At 35.6% G+C, this 16,815-nt stretch overlaps 1 protein-coding gene across 6 annotated transcripts in view; it reads left to right on the forward strand.

Moving 5' to 3' along the window:
• Positions 1 to 16,815, forward strand: part of RPS6KC1 (ribosomal protein S6 kinase C1) — a 192,020-nt gene that overhangs the window by 155,058 nt on the left and 20,147 nt on the right. For all 6 annotated transcript variants that reach the window (XM_008055161.2, XM_021710891.1, XM_008055166.2 and 3 more), the window contains 2 exons: positions 4,503 to 6,095; positions 6,367 to 6,456. In XM_008055161.2, coding sequence (XP_008053352.1) covers positions 4,503 to 6,095; positions 6,367 to 6,456 — 1,683 coding nt within the window. The remainder of the gene's footprint in view (positions 1 to 4,502; positions 6,096 to 6,366; positions 6,457 to 16,815) is intronic.

Here is a 16,815-nt window from a genome sequence, read left to right on the forward strand (position 1 = left end):
GTAGCTGGAACTACAGCCACGCACTACCACGCCTGGCTAATTTTTTGATTTATTGTAGAGATGAGGTCTCGCCAAGTTGCCCAGGCGGGTCTCGAACCCGCGGGCTCAGGCAATCCAGTCATCTCAGCCTTCCAAAGCACAAGATACAGGCTGAGCCACTTTACAATCTTATAGAAAATAATAGATTAAAATCTGACCAGAGACAAAGAGTTTTAATTAAACATTATGAATTATTTTCATAGCTTAAAATGGTCAAATATCTGCAATGCTTCAAAAGGGCTTAGAAAAATATCATTTATATTCTTACAGTGTTAAAAATTATAAATATTGTTGGTATTTTCTATTTATATGTTGCGATTCAGGAATGACAGATTTTATTTAAATTAATGTTATTATTGCCATAATATTAACATTTGTGTAAGTTTGTCTGTTAGGCCTCATCTTAATGCTACAGAAAGTAACATTCCCCCTAGCTTTTGTAAGTGGGAAACTTCAGTGGGTTCGTGTAGGTTATGTGATTTTTATGGTTTTTTAATTGAAAGAAGTATGTGATAGGGCCAAAATTTTGTTTTTATAGCTCTATATTTAGCCTTAAATTTAACTGGGCATCCAGAAGAGAGTGGGGAAGAGCTCAGTTTTTTTACTCCTTGAAAATGTGGCTTTTATAATTCATGTTAGGATACTTGTTTAGGCTGGGAGCAGATTCCATAAAGAAAATGTCCAATCACATCTAAAAATTCTACTTAATAATGAAAACAATGGAAATTAAGTAAGATGCCATATTTGATTAGTCAAATTGGTAAACTTGCTAATATCTAATATAGGCAAATTACTGTGAAGATGGCACTGTTATGCATTGCTTATAGGAATGGATTCTGGTAAACAGTTTAACAACATGTATCAGAAGCATTAAAAATATCCATGCTTTTTGATCCAGTATTTTTATTTCTGGGATTCTGTCTTGAAATAATCAGAAATGCCAAGTATTTGTATGTAAAAGACTAGAAGCAACCTAAACAATCAACAATAGAGGAATATTTAAATATGTCATAATATCCTATAGATATGCTATATAGCCCTCCAGGCTTGTATTCTATGGAAATTTAAAAATCTTTATGATATCATGTTAATTGTGAATAAAAAGCCTGGAAATAAGTGTAGAAAAAGTTTAACAGTGTTTATCATTAGGTGATATGATTATGGGTGATTCATATATTCTAAATTTTTGCTATTTGTCTTGTTCTTTTCTGTATTTTCTGGAAATTTTACAATAAGATCACATATTAATTTTAGAATAGGGAGAGTGTAGGACCCCCTCCAAATGATATTGTTAGTACTTATAGAACCTTTTCCTTAAAAGGTTTTTAAAAAATTTTGTAAAGATATTAGCTTTTTCTGTATAACTCAGATTAATAAATATTTATTTAATACCTATTTTAGATGCTAGATAGAATCCTCTATCAACAGTTATTAAGACCTTGCAGTCTGGTAAAGGAGATAATGAAAGCATAAAAGTAAAATTAATCTGAAATAGAATGCTGTAAATGTCATAGTGGGATGAAGTAACATAGAGGATTGAGAGAAAATATGAATTGTATCCAGTGAAGGGATACCAAAAAATTGGTTAAATTGAGACAGATTCTGAAAGACCTTCAAGAATGGGTTGGATTTTGACAAGCAGATACTGGAGAAGCTAAGAGGAAAAAAATTTTAAGTGTAAATGTAATATGAAGAAAAACTCAGCATGGGCTTTCTGTGGGAAAATCCAGTTCAGATGAATTATGTGGTGAGTATAGGAAGAGGACCAAATCATGGGTTTATGAATGAGGATTTCAAATGCCTATATGGAGTTAGTACATGATTCAGTAGGTGGAGGAGATTTAAGTTCTTGAATGAAGAAATGACATAAGATACAGCTAACATGGAAGATTTAATTGGGTAGCAATTAGAATGATAGAGTGATACAGGGGAGATTTAAAGTAAGGATCTAGTACATATAGCATCATCCCAGGAAGCACATGGTGGTCAAAGGAATTAAAAGAAGAGGACAACTGGGAGAAACATTTAAGTAGATCCTATAGGACTTGGAAATTTGACAAATGGAGGAAGAACAAGGGAAGGCAAATACTCCAAGTTTGATCAAGAGTTTTTGTGCCAGAGTGACTCACAAGTCAGAAAGAGGAAATGCCTTTGGGGACAAAAAGAATGTAAACACATTGAATTTTGGATTTCAGTAGCTCAGTCAGGTGAAATTGGCCTAAGAATGAATGAAACTTTTCTTAGAAGTTTATTAGGTATAGTTTCTTGCTGATCAGTGGAACTTTACAGATGCAGATACTGTTTACTTTGTGATGGCACATCTCATCTAATTTAAATCAACAAGCATTGACTGAATGCCTGTCATTTCTTGTACATTGCCTAGACTGTAGACATACAAGGATGAAAAAGATTTGCTCCTTTTCTCAAAGTAGTCATCATATTCCACACAAGTCGTTTTATTTGAATTGCATATAAAAATCTCACCTTCAAGTTCAGGCGTTATTGTTAAACTGCCACAATATAGGTATTTGTGATAAGAGGAATGTGGTGGTTATTGTCAGAAGACTAAGGAATATGAGCTCAACGCATAACTCTCTTGGTGAGTGTGTGATTTTCAGAGCCATATGCAGTATAAATCTTTAACTTTAGTTTGAATATGGGGAATTGAGAAGCACTGAGTATACCTAGAAAGGACAGAAAACATTAACTAAGAAAAACTGAGGGGGGAAAATTAAACACTGTGTCATCCCATACTATTAACTGTTATCAAAATGGGGAAACTACTAACTAGATCATTGCTAGAAAGAGATGTATGAGAATCCTAGGATTAATATTTTGACAGTTACCCTTTCTTGAGAATTTATTCTATACTAGTCACAGTGTTAGGTACTTTATATGTTTATTGAGTCCCGCAAAATGAAATGAAATGTGAAATGGAAAGTTTTTGGGAGGTGCTTCTGTTGACGTTTTGCCATATACAGTTGACTATCAGTGATTATGTTTCTTAAGATTAGTACCCTTTGTGTATGATGCTTAATAATTACATTAGTTATGCTAAAATTTTACCTTCTTTGTGTGAGTAGAGGGATTTATTTTTAACACGTTCTTAATTTTCCATTTTTGGAATTATAGTTATATAGTCACAAAGTATGCTTCCATAGTTACTGGTTTTGGAATTTCTGGATCAAATTTAATCAGTTATTCTTTCTTGTAATACTGTTTCTCACCAGTATAACTGTGGTGGGTTTTTGATATTTAACTATAGTTTTTTTTTGAGTTGGAGTCTTACTCTGTCGCCCAGGCTGGAGTGCAGTGGCATGCTCACGGCCACTGCAGCCTCGACTTGCTATGCTCAGGTGATCCTTCCACCTCAACCTTCCAAGTAACTGGAACTACAGGCGTGTGCTACCATGCCCAGCTTATCTTTTGATTTATTGTAAAGAAGAGGTCTCAAGTTGTCCAGGCTGGTCTCGAACCCCTGAGCTCAGGCATTCCTCTCACCTCAGCCTCCCAAAGTGCTGGGATTACAGACTTGAGCCACCACGCCTAGCTTAACCGTAGTTTTTTAATGTTAAGATTCTAATTAGCAAAAGAGTTGAGGTGTTTAATAGTTAAAATAAAACAAAAAAATATGGTGAAATAATAACTATATAAGAAGGATTATTGGTAAAACAGTAGGATTATTTCATATTTTTTAAAATCCTATTTCTGTGAAAGTGGTTTTTTAGATTGTAGTTTAGTTTTATTGTTTTTTATGATTGTAGTTTAGTTTCAATGTTAGGTTAGTTTTTTTAGATATATGTCAGAATATAGAATCATATTTTCAGTAGCTTGCCTCATTAATGGCTGCTCAATGACTTTTCTTCAATGGCTTTACATGATCTTATATAACACATTACATGGGGGAAATATTAATATGTCATTTATAAAGGCATCATTATATACCAGATGTCAAATTTCCTTTCCAGTGCTGGACTGGGCATTTTCAAAATGGAATAACTTTGTTGATTTTTCCCCTCACTGTAGTATACAGTTTTAAACAGCACTTATTTATATATTTCCACTTGACCAAGGGGCCATGCTTGAAAAATTATTTTATAAACAGATCAGAACATAATGAGGTGTTTCTAAGATGAAATATTTAACTTTAAAATAGAATTTTAGCTGTGAAATTTTATACTAATACTTGTTATAACTAATTTTCCTTCAAAGGAAGAAATAGGTGTCATTTAAAAAATAATCAATATTAGGAGATATGCTTAGGAGATATGAAGCAATACTTACCAGTACAATAACAAAAGAACATTTTATTAGTTATCTTACAGCATACTTGATATTAATGGATATCATTGATTTGTTTTTGATTGATTATTAGAATACTTTTTTGTTCTAATGGCCCAAATAAGCAACTAGCCATTAATTTAGGGATCCTAAATTTTTTTTTTTGTCATACTTGTCTACAGGTGGCAAACTCTGGTCACATATCAGTAAATTTCTAAACAGAAGTCCTGAAGAAAGCATTGACATCAAGGAAATAAAAAAATCTTCACTTACCAAAGTACACCTTGAACAGCCAACTTCTAGTCCACAGGACAGTAGCAGCTTTGAATCCAGAGGAAGTGATGGTGGAAGCATGCTTACAGTTCTACCTTTGAAGACTAGTCTTACTCCAAGTTCTCAAGATGATAGCAACCAGGAAGATGATGGCCAGGATAGCTCTCCAAAATGGCCAGATACTGGTTCAAGTTCAGAAGAAGAATGCACTACTAGTTATTTAACATTATGCAATGAATATGGGCAAGAAAAGATTGAACCAGGGTCTTTGAATGAAGAGCCCTTCATGAAGACTGAAGGAAATGGTGTTGATTCCAAAGCTATTAAAAGCTTCCCGGCACACCTTGTTACTGACAGTGACAGTCCCAGCACTCAGCTGAGAGCTCATGAGCTGAAGTTCTTCCTGGATGATGACCCAGAAGCAGTTAGTTCTCCAAGAACATCAGATTCCCTCAGCAGATCGAAAAACAGCCCCATGGAATTCTTTAGGATAGACAGTAAGGATAGCACAAGTGAACTCCTGGGACTTGATTTTGGAGAAAAATTGTATAGCCTAAAATCAGAACCTTTGAAACCATTCTGTACCCTTTCAGATGGAAATGGCACTTCCAGGAGTTTTAATACTAGTGAAAACAAGATAGAATTTAAAATTCAGGACACCATTAGCAGGGGCTCAGATGACTCAGTACCAGTTATTTCATTTAAAGATGCTGCTTTTGATGATGTCAGTGGTACTGATGAAGGAAGACCTGATCTTCTTGTAAATCTACCTGGTGAACTGGAGCCAACAAAAGAAGTTGCAGCAATGGGACCTACTAAGTTTACACAGACTAATATAGGCATAATAGAAAGTAAACTTTTGGAAGCTCCGGATGTCTTATGTCTCAGGCTTAGTACTGAACAATGCCTAGCACAGGAAGAGAAAAGCACAGAGGAACTGAGTGATTCCTCTAGGCCGAAATCCCATAGTCTGACAGAGAAACACTATGCACAGGAGGATCTTGGGATGTTATTTGTAGCAGCTGTTGATCATAGTAGTTCAGGAGACATGTTGTTACACAGCTCAGATCCTAAGTTACAAGAGCTTGGAGTAGTTGAGTCAGCTGTAACTGCAAACAACACAGGAGAAAGCGTATTCCATATTTCTAAGCCTCTCTCAGGTGCTAATGAATATATTGCAAATACAGACACCTTAAAAACAGAAGAAGTGTTTCTATTTACAGATCAAGCTGCTGATTTGGCTAAAGAGGAACCAACTTCTTTTTTCCAGAGAGACTCTGAGACTAAGGGAGAAAGTGGGTTAGCACTAGAAGGAGACAAGGAAATACATCAGATTTTTGAGGACCTTGATAAAAAATTAGCACTAAACTCCAGGTTTTACATCCCAGAGGACTGCATTCAAAGATGGGCAGCTGAAATGGTGGTAGCCCTCGATGCTTTACATAGAGAGGGAATTGTGTGCCGCGATTTGAACCCAAACAACATCTTATTGAATGATAGAGGTCAGGAACTTTTGCAAATGCATTTCTTTTTATTCGCTGTTGCTTCCAATTAACTGAGTAGGCGTTTTATCTTGTAATTAGTATCTTCATTTCCTGTCTAGAGCTTCATTATCAGTGCAGCAAATTCACCCCCAGTAATAGCTTCTAGTACTTAATGATGCCATTATTCTTAATGATACTGTTTTTAGCTACAAAAGGAGTAATTACAGTTCACTTCTGCAGAAAATGGAAGAGAAAAATGTTTTGATTTCTCCTGTCGTTTTGTTTTTAGGACACATTCAGCTAACGTATTTTAGCAGGTGGAGTGAGGTTGAAGATTCCTGTGACAGCGATGCCATAGAGAGAATGTACTGTGCCCCAGGTTAGAGCAATCTCCTAAAATGTTTCACTTGAAAAGTGGTTCGGCAGCTCTCATTTCTTTGTAGAAGTTGTATTTTTCACTAGTTTACATATGTGTTGGATTTGGTTATCTGTTTATCCCTTCAAAAAGGAAATTGGAGGCTAAAACAAGTAAATTCTTAGGTATCTACGCATATGTATATGTGTGTGTATATATATTTACTGTTGTTAAGTGAATTTATACTTCACTAAGAACTGGCAGTGAATTCTTGGAAATGTCTTAACTTCTTAGTGTTTACACGTACCTTTAAATGCCCCCCACCCACTGTAGATGAATGATTTTTATTAAGGTGTAGGAAGTAGCTGACTAAAGGGTAAAATTCCTAAGGCTAAACATGGGGGAAAAAATCCAGTTTTTGTTTTTTTTTAAAGAGATAATGTCACCCAGGCCAGAGTGCAGTGATGCCATCATAGCTCACTGTAACCTGGAGCTTCTCCTAGGCTCAAACCATCCTCCCACCCCAGCCTCCTGAATAATTGGGACTATAGGCTTGCACCACCACACCTGGCTTATTTATTTTTATTTTTTTAGAGACAAGGTTTCACTACGTTGCCCCGGCTGGTCTTGAACTTTTGGCCTCAAGTGATCCTCCCACCTCAGCCTCCTGAATAGCTAGGATTACAGGCAAGAGTCACTGTGTCTGGTAAACCATGGAGTTTTAAAAAATGCGGTGATATTTTAGTGATGAGCCAAGCTGACATTTTAGAACAAATTTTAAAATAATTCTTTCTATATTTGAGAAAGTAGAAAGTATATTGTTCTTGTTTTAAAATATCTGCCTACTTGGCTAAATATTTGACACAATAGTTTTATCTTGTCCTACTGTATTGTCTTTATTCTTTAAAAATTAGATATTTATTTCTGGGAGTATTATTTGCTGACAGTTATAGGTAGCATAAGCATATGAATTGGTTTCTTTCTGTCTTCAGTTCATATGGGCTGTGTTTGAATCCAAGTTTGTTCACTTTTTGCTTGGCACTTAGCCTCCTTATCCTCTTTAGATGGTGGATTCATTCCACCCATCACCCCACTGGCCTTCAAAAGAGTTTCAAGCCAATTGTTGATATTATCTGCTTAGTTGTTGATCAATACAGTATTTAATACTTACTAGTTAACCAGTGTAGTGATGCTAACCATGTTTCTCTGCATAATGGGAAATAATGATAATTAGGCTTGGAAGAGCTATATTGTTTTTAGTTACAACCTTAAGAATTATTTCTATAGAAATAATTGGAGAATAACAAAATTTTAACCTATAAACCAATATCCTAAAACTTTCCTGAAGACAACTGTTAGGGTTTTCTTTTCTTTCTTCCTCCTTCCCTCAAATTAGGACTGTTTGATTTTTGTTTCTTCTTAGAGACATAGAGCACACCTACATTTTTGTTTTTCTCTAATAGATAATGTGATGCTGTGTTTTGAAATCATATTAGTGAGGTTTAGTTATATAGTTATCTGATTTTTTTAACAAATCCTCCCCACTTTGATAAGAGTGACATTTTGATTAGAAATAATTTGATTAGAAATAACATTTTAGGTACTAATGTATATAAATAATTTGTTAATTATAATTAATTTGGAGACTTTAGGATCAAAACTAAATTTGGGAGTTCTTTGGAGTGAAGCCCGTTATATTCTAAAGTGAAGTGCAGTGTAAACCACACAACAGAATCAAATATTTATGGGGCATTGTTTAATGTTTATTACCAGCTCTTCTTTTTTTTTTTTTTTTTTTGAGTTGGAGTCTCACTCTGTCGCCCAGACTGGAGTGCAGTGGCCGCTTCTGGCCACCGCAGCCTCGACCTGCTAGGCTCCGGCGATCCTTGCGCCTCAGCCTTCCGAGTAGCTGGAATTACAGGTGCGCTACCACACCCGGCTGATTTTTTGATTTATTGTAGAGATGAGGTCTTGCTGCCCAGGCGGGTCTTGAACCCGCGGGCTCAGGCAATCCACTCACCTCAGCCTCCCCAAAGGTGCGGGATTATAGGCTGAGCCACCGAGCCCGACTGAGCTCTTTTTTTTGAGTTGAAATCTCACTCTGTCACCCAGGCTGGAGTACAGTGGCATGCTCATGGCCACTGTAGCCTCAACCTCCTGGGTTCAGGCGATCCTTCTGTCTTATTCTTCCAAGTAGCTAGAACTACAGGTGCATACCACCACACCCAGCTAATTTTTTTATTTATTGTAGAGACGAGATCTCATCAAGTTGTCCAGACTGGTCTCAAACCCCTGGGCTCAGGCAGTTCTCTTACCTTGGTCTTCCAAAGTGCTGGGATTACAGGCGTAAGCCACCGTGCCTGGCCTATAACCAGCTCTTTATTTCCTGTTTCTATTTTTACTTTCTTATCAAAACTATCTGTAAGTTGTACACTTTGGCATTGCTCTAGCAGATTATTTTTTTTAATCTTCAAGCACAGTCGTGCTTACTTTAATATTCATATGTGTGGAAGAAAATCATGGTGCATTAATCAGCAGCGACATGGTCTCAATTTTGTATTCTAAAATACTGGATTTAATACAGATCAGTTTCTAAATTTTGATTTTCAAACCTTTTCCCAGAAATTACAGTTCTTTTAGCTGACCAGCAGGTGGCAGTGTACCATTAATGGATTTTTGCTGTCCTCTTTCAGGTTGTCCTTCACTATCATTTGAAAAAAACTATAGTCTGAAGAGATGCTTTGTTGTAATTATTTGCATAAAAGAATTGTACTTTCAAGCTTTTTGAGTTGCACAAGTGTTCGTGTTGTGGCATGCTTTGAACAATGTGGAAAGTCTCTCTATTCCTTGGGCCTATTAATTTTAGTAACAAGGTAAAACAAAATCAGTAATGGCCTTAACAGAAAAGCAATGTTAATGTTCTAATTTGGATGCTCTTAAACCTAGAGAGTTATAGAACTTGATTAAGTCTGTGTGCTCCTGTCCCTCACTTATAACATAAGGGGAATCGGAACAAAGTTTGTAAGTTACTGTTTGCCTCAAAACTCAATAGCAGTGCTAAATCGAAGCTACAAGTGGGCTCTACTTTCTTCTCAAGGGTGAGAGCAATGATAATGTATTAATATTTCAATGTTTAAAAATCACAAGTCAATAAATACAGGGGGATGTGGAGGACTTAGCCACTTTTTGATCTACCTTTAGAGACACTAAGGGTTGAAGTAATTCCCCTCCCACATGCTGCCTCCCCTCCCAGTTCCCAACTCTAACCCTTAGTGTTTTGTCCAAGTAACTCTGAAGCATATTAAGCAGCTAATATTTGGTTAGAAAGTAAAGTTGTTACAAGATTATGATGAGAACGATTCAGTTCTGTTTAAACATCATGCAATCCCTGTCCCTGCTACTCCACCCTCCTGGGAATCCTTATCACATATTTGTCCTAAAAACATTATCCACCTGCCCTGTACTTTATAATGTCAGCCATGTATCTTTTTATCTTGTGGATGATGTGCCTTTATATTTTGAGAAAAATTTCCAGTAACAGATTCGATTTGCATGGACAGAAACTTGAGCAAATGCCAAACTAGCAGGGGGGCCATTATTCTGCTCTATAAATAAGTTTAAAAAAGAAAATACACACACACAGAAACCTGTGAATCAACGTGTTTTGGTCTAATTGAGGGGAAAAGCAAGACATAAATTTTGAAATGCAAATGATCACCTTCTGTTATTTAAGTATAGTTTCTGCCAACTTTGTGATCTTAGATTTTAAAAAGTCATAGTCATTTCAACAATATATACTCCCAAGGATGTTCAGTATTCACAAGTTTCTACAACAAAACTGAGAACTTTTTTAAAAAAGTTGCCACTTTTTTATATTAAAGAAAACAAATTCAACAACAAAAAGACAAAAACCATGGAGCTTTCTCTGTCTACATCTGTGAAAAAGCCAGCACATAAATGGCTGCAGCTGCAGACCCATCAAGAGGGTCTTGAGAATACGAATTCACTGATCAAACCCAGCCCTGTTTTCAAAGTAGAAGCCATTCCTTTTAGGTTCACTTTGTATCCTTAGATTATCTGGATGATTCTCTAGAAAGTTTTTATTTTAAATAAACATAATTCATGGTAAATGGGTTCCTTTCATACCACAGAAACAGAATGGCGTTCAGAAAGAGAAAATGCAAAGAAATAGTCTACAAAGTAGGAATGGATTGTATAGCATGACAACATAAATATAGCACTATCAAGTTTCCACATTAGGAGACCTTTAGACAGGTATTTCTATTTTTGTTGTTGTGAGGGATTATAGAATAAAAACTGGGGCAAATTGGTTATCCTTCTCCAGAGAACTTCTTATAGTTACTCTGATTTTGTTTCTATTTGTACACACACATATACACAAAAGTCTTCAGCTAAAGGATTTTATGTGCTTTATCTTTCAAGCTATTAATTTATCATAATATAGAATAGGCTTTTATAGTGTTTTAACCATAAAGAAAAAAGAAATATTTTGTCTTTTCTTTTTTTTCTTGACTCTTATCATAAAAAGGAGCTAGAAAATAGAACTTATACTACACAGTATATAAAATACAAAACAACTGAGGCTGATGCAGGAGGGTCACTTGAGGCCAGGATTTCAAGACTGCTGATGGCTATTATCGTGCCTGTGAATAGCTACTACACTCTAGTCTGGGCAACAGAGTGAGACTTTCTCTCTAAAATAAATAAATAAACAGATATGCACAAAAACTATTTGAAAGTTTAATATGCAATCTAAGTGAGTAAGATTATTTATGTTATTATGCTAATATAATCACTTAAACTTCCCATTCTAGTTTTAAACAAATTGATATGGTATCCTGTCAGTCTGTATCTTTCACTTTTATTTTCCACCCCCATTATAAGCCTTTTAAATGCTTGAAATTTACATTGATATTTCTCATTGAATACTTTTCAGACTTGAGAATTTATAGGTGTATATGTGTGTAAATTGAAGAAGTTCAAATGCTTTTCACTGCAGCCCAATCTTCACACTCCCAGATGTCAAATGACAGCTTTGCTTCCTCTCTTAGGCGATTTCACACTTGGAAACAGTTCACAGCTGACGGTGAAAAGTGAAACATAGAAAAATCATGCTGAAAACTGTCTGCAAAATCCAGTTTTAGAGCATGACATTTACTACGTTTCTTTGTTTTTCTAGCCTGATTTTATCAAATAATTCATGAATATATTTTGGGGGGGTAGTCTCTCCCCTGCCCTTCTCCATAAACATGTTTTCTGCTCTATTTGCTTTTTTTTAGGCATAGTATTCTGTGTAATAGTTATATTTTTGATAATTAAAACTAGGATTCAGAAGATGGATGGTTTAAAATATCTTGAGGCCCTCAGAAGTTTAAGAGTTAGAATATTTAGATGGAATTGAGAACTACCAAACCTGGATATCTGTTCCAGATGAGGCACCAACTCATTGCTTGACCTCAGGCAATTTATTTCAGACTTTCTAGACCTCAGTTTATCAGTAAAATAGATTTGTTGAATATAAATAAAATCACAGATGTCAAATCATCTAACACCTTGCTTATACAAAATTTAGTCAGAATTTAAGTTTATCTTATCAAGGCAGGAATTTTTCTCCAAGGATAAATACTAATTTCTCATCTAACATTAATACAGTTTAAAAATTAGTTTACTTGGAAGACTTTCTAAGTATTTACTCATTTATAGAGTTTGCATGTAAAGTACATAATGTGGAAATGAGGAATTTATGGAAAATAGTTTTATTTTTGAAGCCAAGACAACTTTGAGTGGGGTGAAAGTTGAATGTCAGAATTCTCAACAAACAAAATTTTTTGAAGAAATCAGAATTACTTAGATATGATAATTAATGGGTCCTGGGTAATTTCAGCAAGTATAAGGAATCTAATTTTAGGAATGTGAAGTTGGTAGAGAAAGCAGCAAATATAGTTGTATATTTTGAAATAATAATGACGTAACCAGGAAATATGGCTATATCTCTGGCATAGTCTTTTTTTTTTACCCTAAAGGAGAAAGAAGAAAGAGGCAAGAGGAAACTGTATAAATAATTTTAAAAGAGTAAAAGTATTTATGGTTATGATTTAAATATTATGTTTCAAACAGTAACTCTTTGTTTAATTTACCCTTAAGAGTTCTCACTCATAAGCAGACCCTGAACATTTATCATAATACTACAAGAAAGGAATTGGCAGTAGTGGGAAACTGCCAGGGGAGGGAGGATACCTGATCTCAAACCAGGTGAGGTGCGGTCCAAAGTGAGGCCCAAACTTTGCCTGTACAATGTCCATTTGTATACCTAACTCTGAATTGTACCCTACATCTTTAAAATTAAAAAAAAAAAAAAGAATATTTACCCTTAAGCAAAATTTAACCAGTAGCTCTCTTGTACCTAGCAGATATTTTAATGTTTTCCTTGAATGGTTAGCAAGTACATTTAATCCTTGGCCTTTAATTTTTATTGTCACAAAAAACTAAATCTATTTCTTCTTCAAGAGAACCAGAAAATTTTCCAGTTTACCATAGAATAGTGAAAATGTTACACTGAGGAAAATTCCCTACATTTCACCTCTATATGCTTGATGAAGCTTGTGGCATGAGTAAGCAAAAAAGTCTTCAAGTCAACACAAGTCTTACCTTGTGTAGACAAGGCGCTTCTGATGCAAGGATAATGGGTCGCTTTAAGGGGGTTTGAGGGTCTGAAACTCTGGGATCCATCCTAAGTAAGATCCATCCTGGTACCTTCACAAATCCCCTAACTGTTGGTTAGTCATCTTCTCACATCTGGCTTAAGGTCACTCTGTATTGAAACAGACCCCTTCTGAAATCCTGCCCTCATATCTGACCAGAATGTGCCTTATCTCCAGTGGTGAAAAAAGACAAAGTAATAGCAAAGAGTTCAGTCCTTGTTACTTGGCATCTTAGTGAAAGACATGTTGGCACATCCCAAGAAAAGTAATATTTCAACTGTTAGAAGTAGAGACTGTGTAAGGTTTAGTAAATTGATAATGTTTTGATACATACAGAAGGGATGAAATAAAGTATCTCTGTACATTGTATAATACTACCTGATATTTGGGGTGGGGTATTTACCTTAAGCTTTAGATTATTAAAAGGAAGTTAATTTTAACATTTTATTTATTCCAAACTTTTTTCTTGATGATCTAGGGCAAATTTCTTTTTCAGGAAAGAAACATGAGACTACAGGCTTACAGTTTTAAGTAATAGCTACAATGTAATGCTTTTTACTTCTCATGTCTAAATTGATTTTTGGCACCTGTTCAGTAATTGGCTTCACTACTACATTATTATAGAGAAGAAAGTGAACTATCTTTTGCCTCTGATATGTAACAAAGAAGATGTAACGCTGAGTCTTAAACATTATGTACCAGAGCAATTGGATAGCTGCTTTGATCAAATCATCAGTTTCTGTGCCCTGTAGAGTCTTGTCAATTTGAATCTTCATGAAGTAACCAGGGCTTTTTCTTTCTAAGCTGTTCTTCACAAATACTTTCTTCAAATAAATGTTTAAAAATGCTAAGCTTTTAAAAAAAAATTAGTGACAAGGCAAGTAGGATTTTTGAAGCTTCTTTAATAGCAGTGCATGTAGCTCTCTGCCTAATGCTGCAACGGAGCGACAGAGAGGGAGAGAGAGAAAGCTGTACCTGTCATTCTCACAATTTTCAGTTAGCCTTTTTCTCATCAATCAACTTTAATGGCTTTGGTTGGGTAACACTGTGACACCTGATGGCTATTCAGTATAGAGTTGTTGTGATATGATCAATGGAAAATGGAGCATGCTGTTGGTTTTTTTTTCCTACTAGAAATACAGGGTGAGAGAGTAAGCAAGATTGTATAGAGCTCAGAATTATAATTATAATCAGTCAACCAGAAGTCATGTGGTAGTTACCCATTTCTTATTTTATCTCACAAGAAAATCATATAGTAATGATACCTATAAACTCCCTTGAACAAGTAATTCTTGGCTCTGGAGTGCTGATCAAATGAAATCAAGGAGTTTTAACCCAAGTTGTGCAGATAATTGCAGGAAAGCTTAGACCATGTTTGCCAGGTCACCACGACAACAAGAAATTCAGAGCTCGGTGGTGGGAGAACTGCAGAATTAGGTATTTTGCCAAGCCTAGCCTGAACTAGCTGAGTGTAATCTGCACTCACATCCATTTCCCCACAATACCACAGGCCCAGGGATTCAGGTAATCGAATTACCTGAAAATCAGCTGAATTAATAATGAGGTTGTGGCAGGACATGAGGAGCCAAGAAGGCAGGCATGTGCAAGGTGGAGCAGCACCACATGCCCTGTTGCCTTGCGGTGCTGGGAGAAGCGCAGAGTGCGGCTGCTGCAGACTTCTCTTTCTGGAGAGGCCCAGTCTCTCTCGTTTGTCTTCTCTGGATAATACACTAATCAATTAGAATAATGTGATTCCAGGAACTTTCAAACAGTCCACATATCCTGCTCGACAAATATGGCATTTGAATAAGCAGTTGAGCTCAGTGTTGGAGGACTTGATGGAATATATAGAATGGCTAATTGGGCAGCCAATGTTTTCTGAAATAGTATAAAATAAGAAAAAAAGGAGCAAAATGCCCATTTGAAAGCATGGGCTAGGAAATGAACATTTGAGGCCCTAGGCCCTAACTAATCTGTTGCCTGAGAATTAGGATCTGCCTCAGAAACTTGAGACTGTAGGCAGGTATGTTTCTTCTGCCTGACTTGGCTTATCTCAAATACACAGTCCCTGTGAACAGTTGTACACCTTCAGACTTTTAAAGTTTAAACTGCTAAACTTTGATAATAGTTTATAGGTACTAGAGGAGCATTCCAGACCTGGAATTAAAGTGAAATTTTATTCTTGTAGTTGATATGACTTTTAGTTTTGCTTTCATTTGTAACATTTTTGTCTCATTTGTAGAAACTTTAAAAGATTTGTCTCTGTATCTAAAATAATAGCCCAGTGTAGTGTGCTTGTCTACCTAATTTATTTTTGATAATATTTTTAAAATATTTCCAACTGATATTAATGATCTTAGCTGACTACCAGCCAGATATTATAGCCAGCTCATAAATTTGTAGCACATTTTGTGTAATTAGGTGTCGAGATTCCTTTCACTGAAATGGGGCAGAAGAAACCTTGAATTATCTCCCAATTCTGTCTTCTTTAGGCCCCAAGAAAGCGTTTTTCAGCTTTCTTTTCTCCTGTGCCAGAGCAAGCTGTAGCTCCTAGAGGCAGCCGTTGTTATCTGCACAGGGAACACTGGAAGGTGTCTACTTCACCACCCCAGTTTAAGCCTGGAATACTGTAGCCATCAACTGACTGACCTCCATTCTCACCCTCTATTCTTTGTTTCTTCCTGCAGCTGAGTATGCTTTTGATAACATGTTAAACATTTTATCCTACAACTTATAAAAGTTCAAACAAACGATGTAGCTTTGTGCTCAATTAATCTTAAAGAAAATGAATGTGATTAGGACTTTTAACTACTTGGAATGCCTTGAATGGACAGTGCTACAAAATACATGCTTGATATATTTATTCAACAAACATTTATTAAATGTCTCCTGTGTCCCAGGCACTGTGCCTAAGAGCCAGAAATAAAAGACATAATTGGTATAATATTCACAGTTACTTTTGAAGATTTTCATAAAATGGAGACTACTCAAAAAGAAGACATATACAATTGGTTAACTAGGATGTTAATAGACCTTCATAGGTGAATAGTTGTATTTGTAGAATGGTAATTTTCTGAGCTAACAAAAGATGTGCTTAGCTGTCCCTCTTCTCACAGTTTAGTTCCATATATTGTTGGATACAAAAAATGCTTTCTTCTGTGTTTCTTTCTCTTTGCTCTTTAGTCATCAGCTGTAGTGGAAGACTAATGCTCAGCTCCAACATAGAAAATCTTTATACACAGCAAGAGCTGGTGAGAGAAATTGACTAGGATTTTGTAATTCTAGTCCCTTTCAATTAGCAACAGATGCTGCAGGGAAAGATTGTCTGTGTAGGAACACTACTAATGTTTCTGTGCCTTTGCTGACATGGAATGCTCATTGCAAAAGAAAGATGTTCTTTTCCTTGGTCCAAGTGTGTCACTAATGACAGATCAGATTTTTTAAAATTCACCTTTCTCTACTCCCAAATCTATTAATGAAGTCTAGCTCCCTTGGAAGAAAGTTAACAAATTCTTGACCAATTGTAACATTTAAAATCTTATTGAACACTTGAAGAATTTAGATATTCCAGCTTTCTTTCTGGTACTATAAAAGTGTACATGGTGCTTAATTTTAAAATTTATAATAATTTACCTTTATTCTTATATTATCATATCCACCA

This window comes from Carlito syrichta, unplaced genomic scaffold (genome assembly GCF_000164805.1).
Source record: "Carlito syrichta isolate Samal-C Ts95f unplaced genomic scaffold, Tarsius_syrichta-2.0.1 Scaffold80553, whole genome shotgun sequence".
NCBI lineage: Eukaryota > Metazoa > Chordata > Mammalia > Primates > Tarsiidae > Carlito > Carlito syrichta.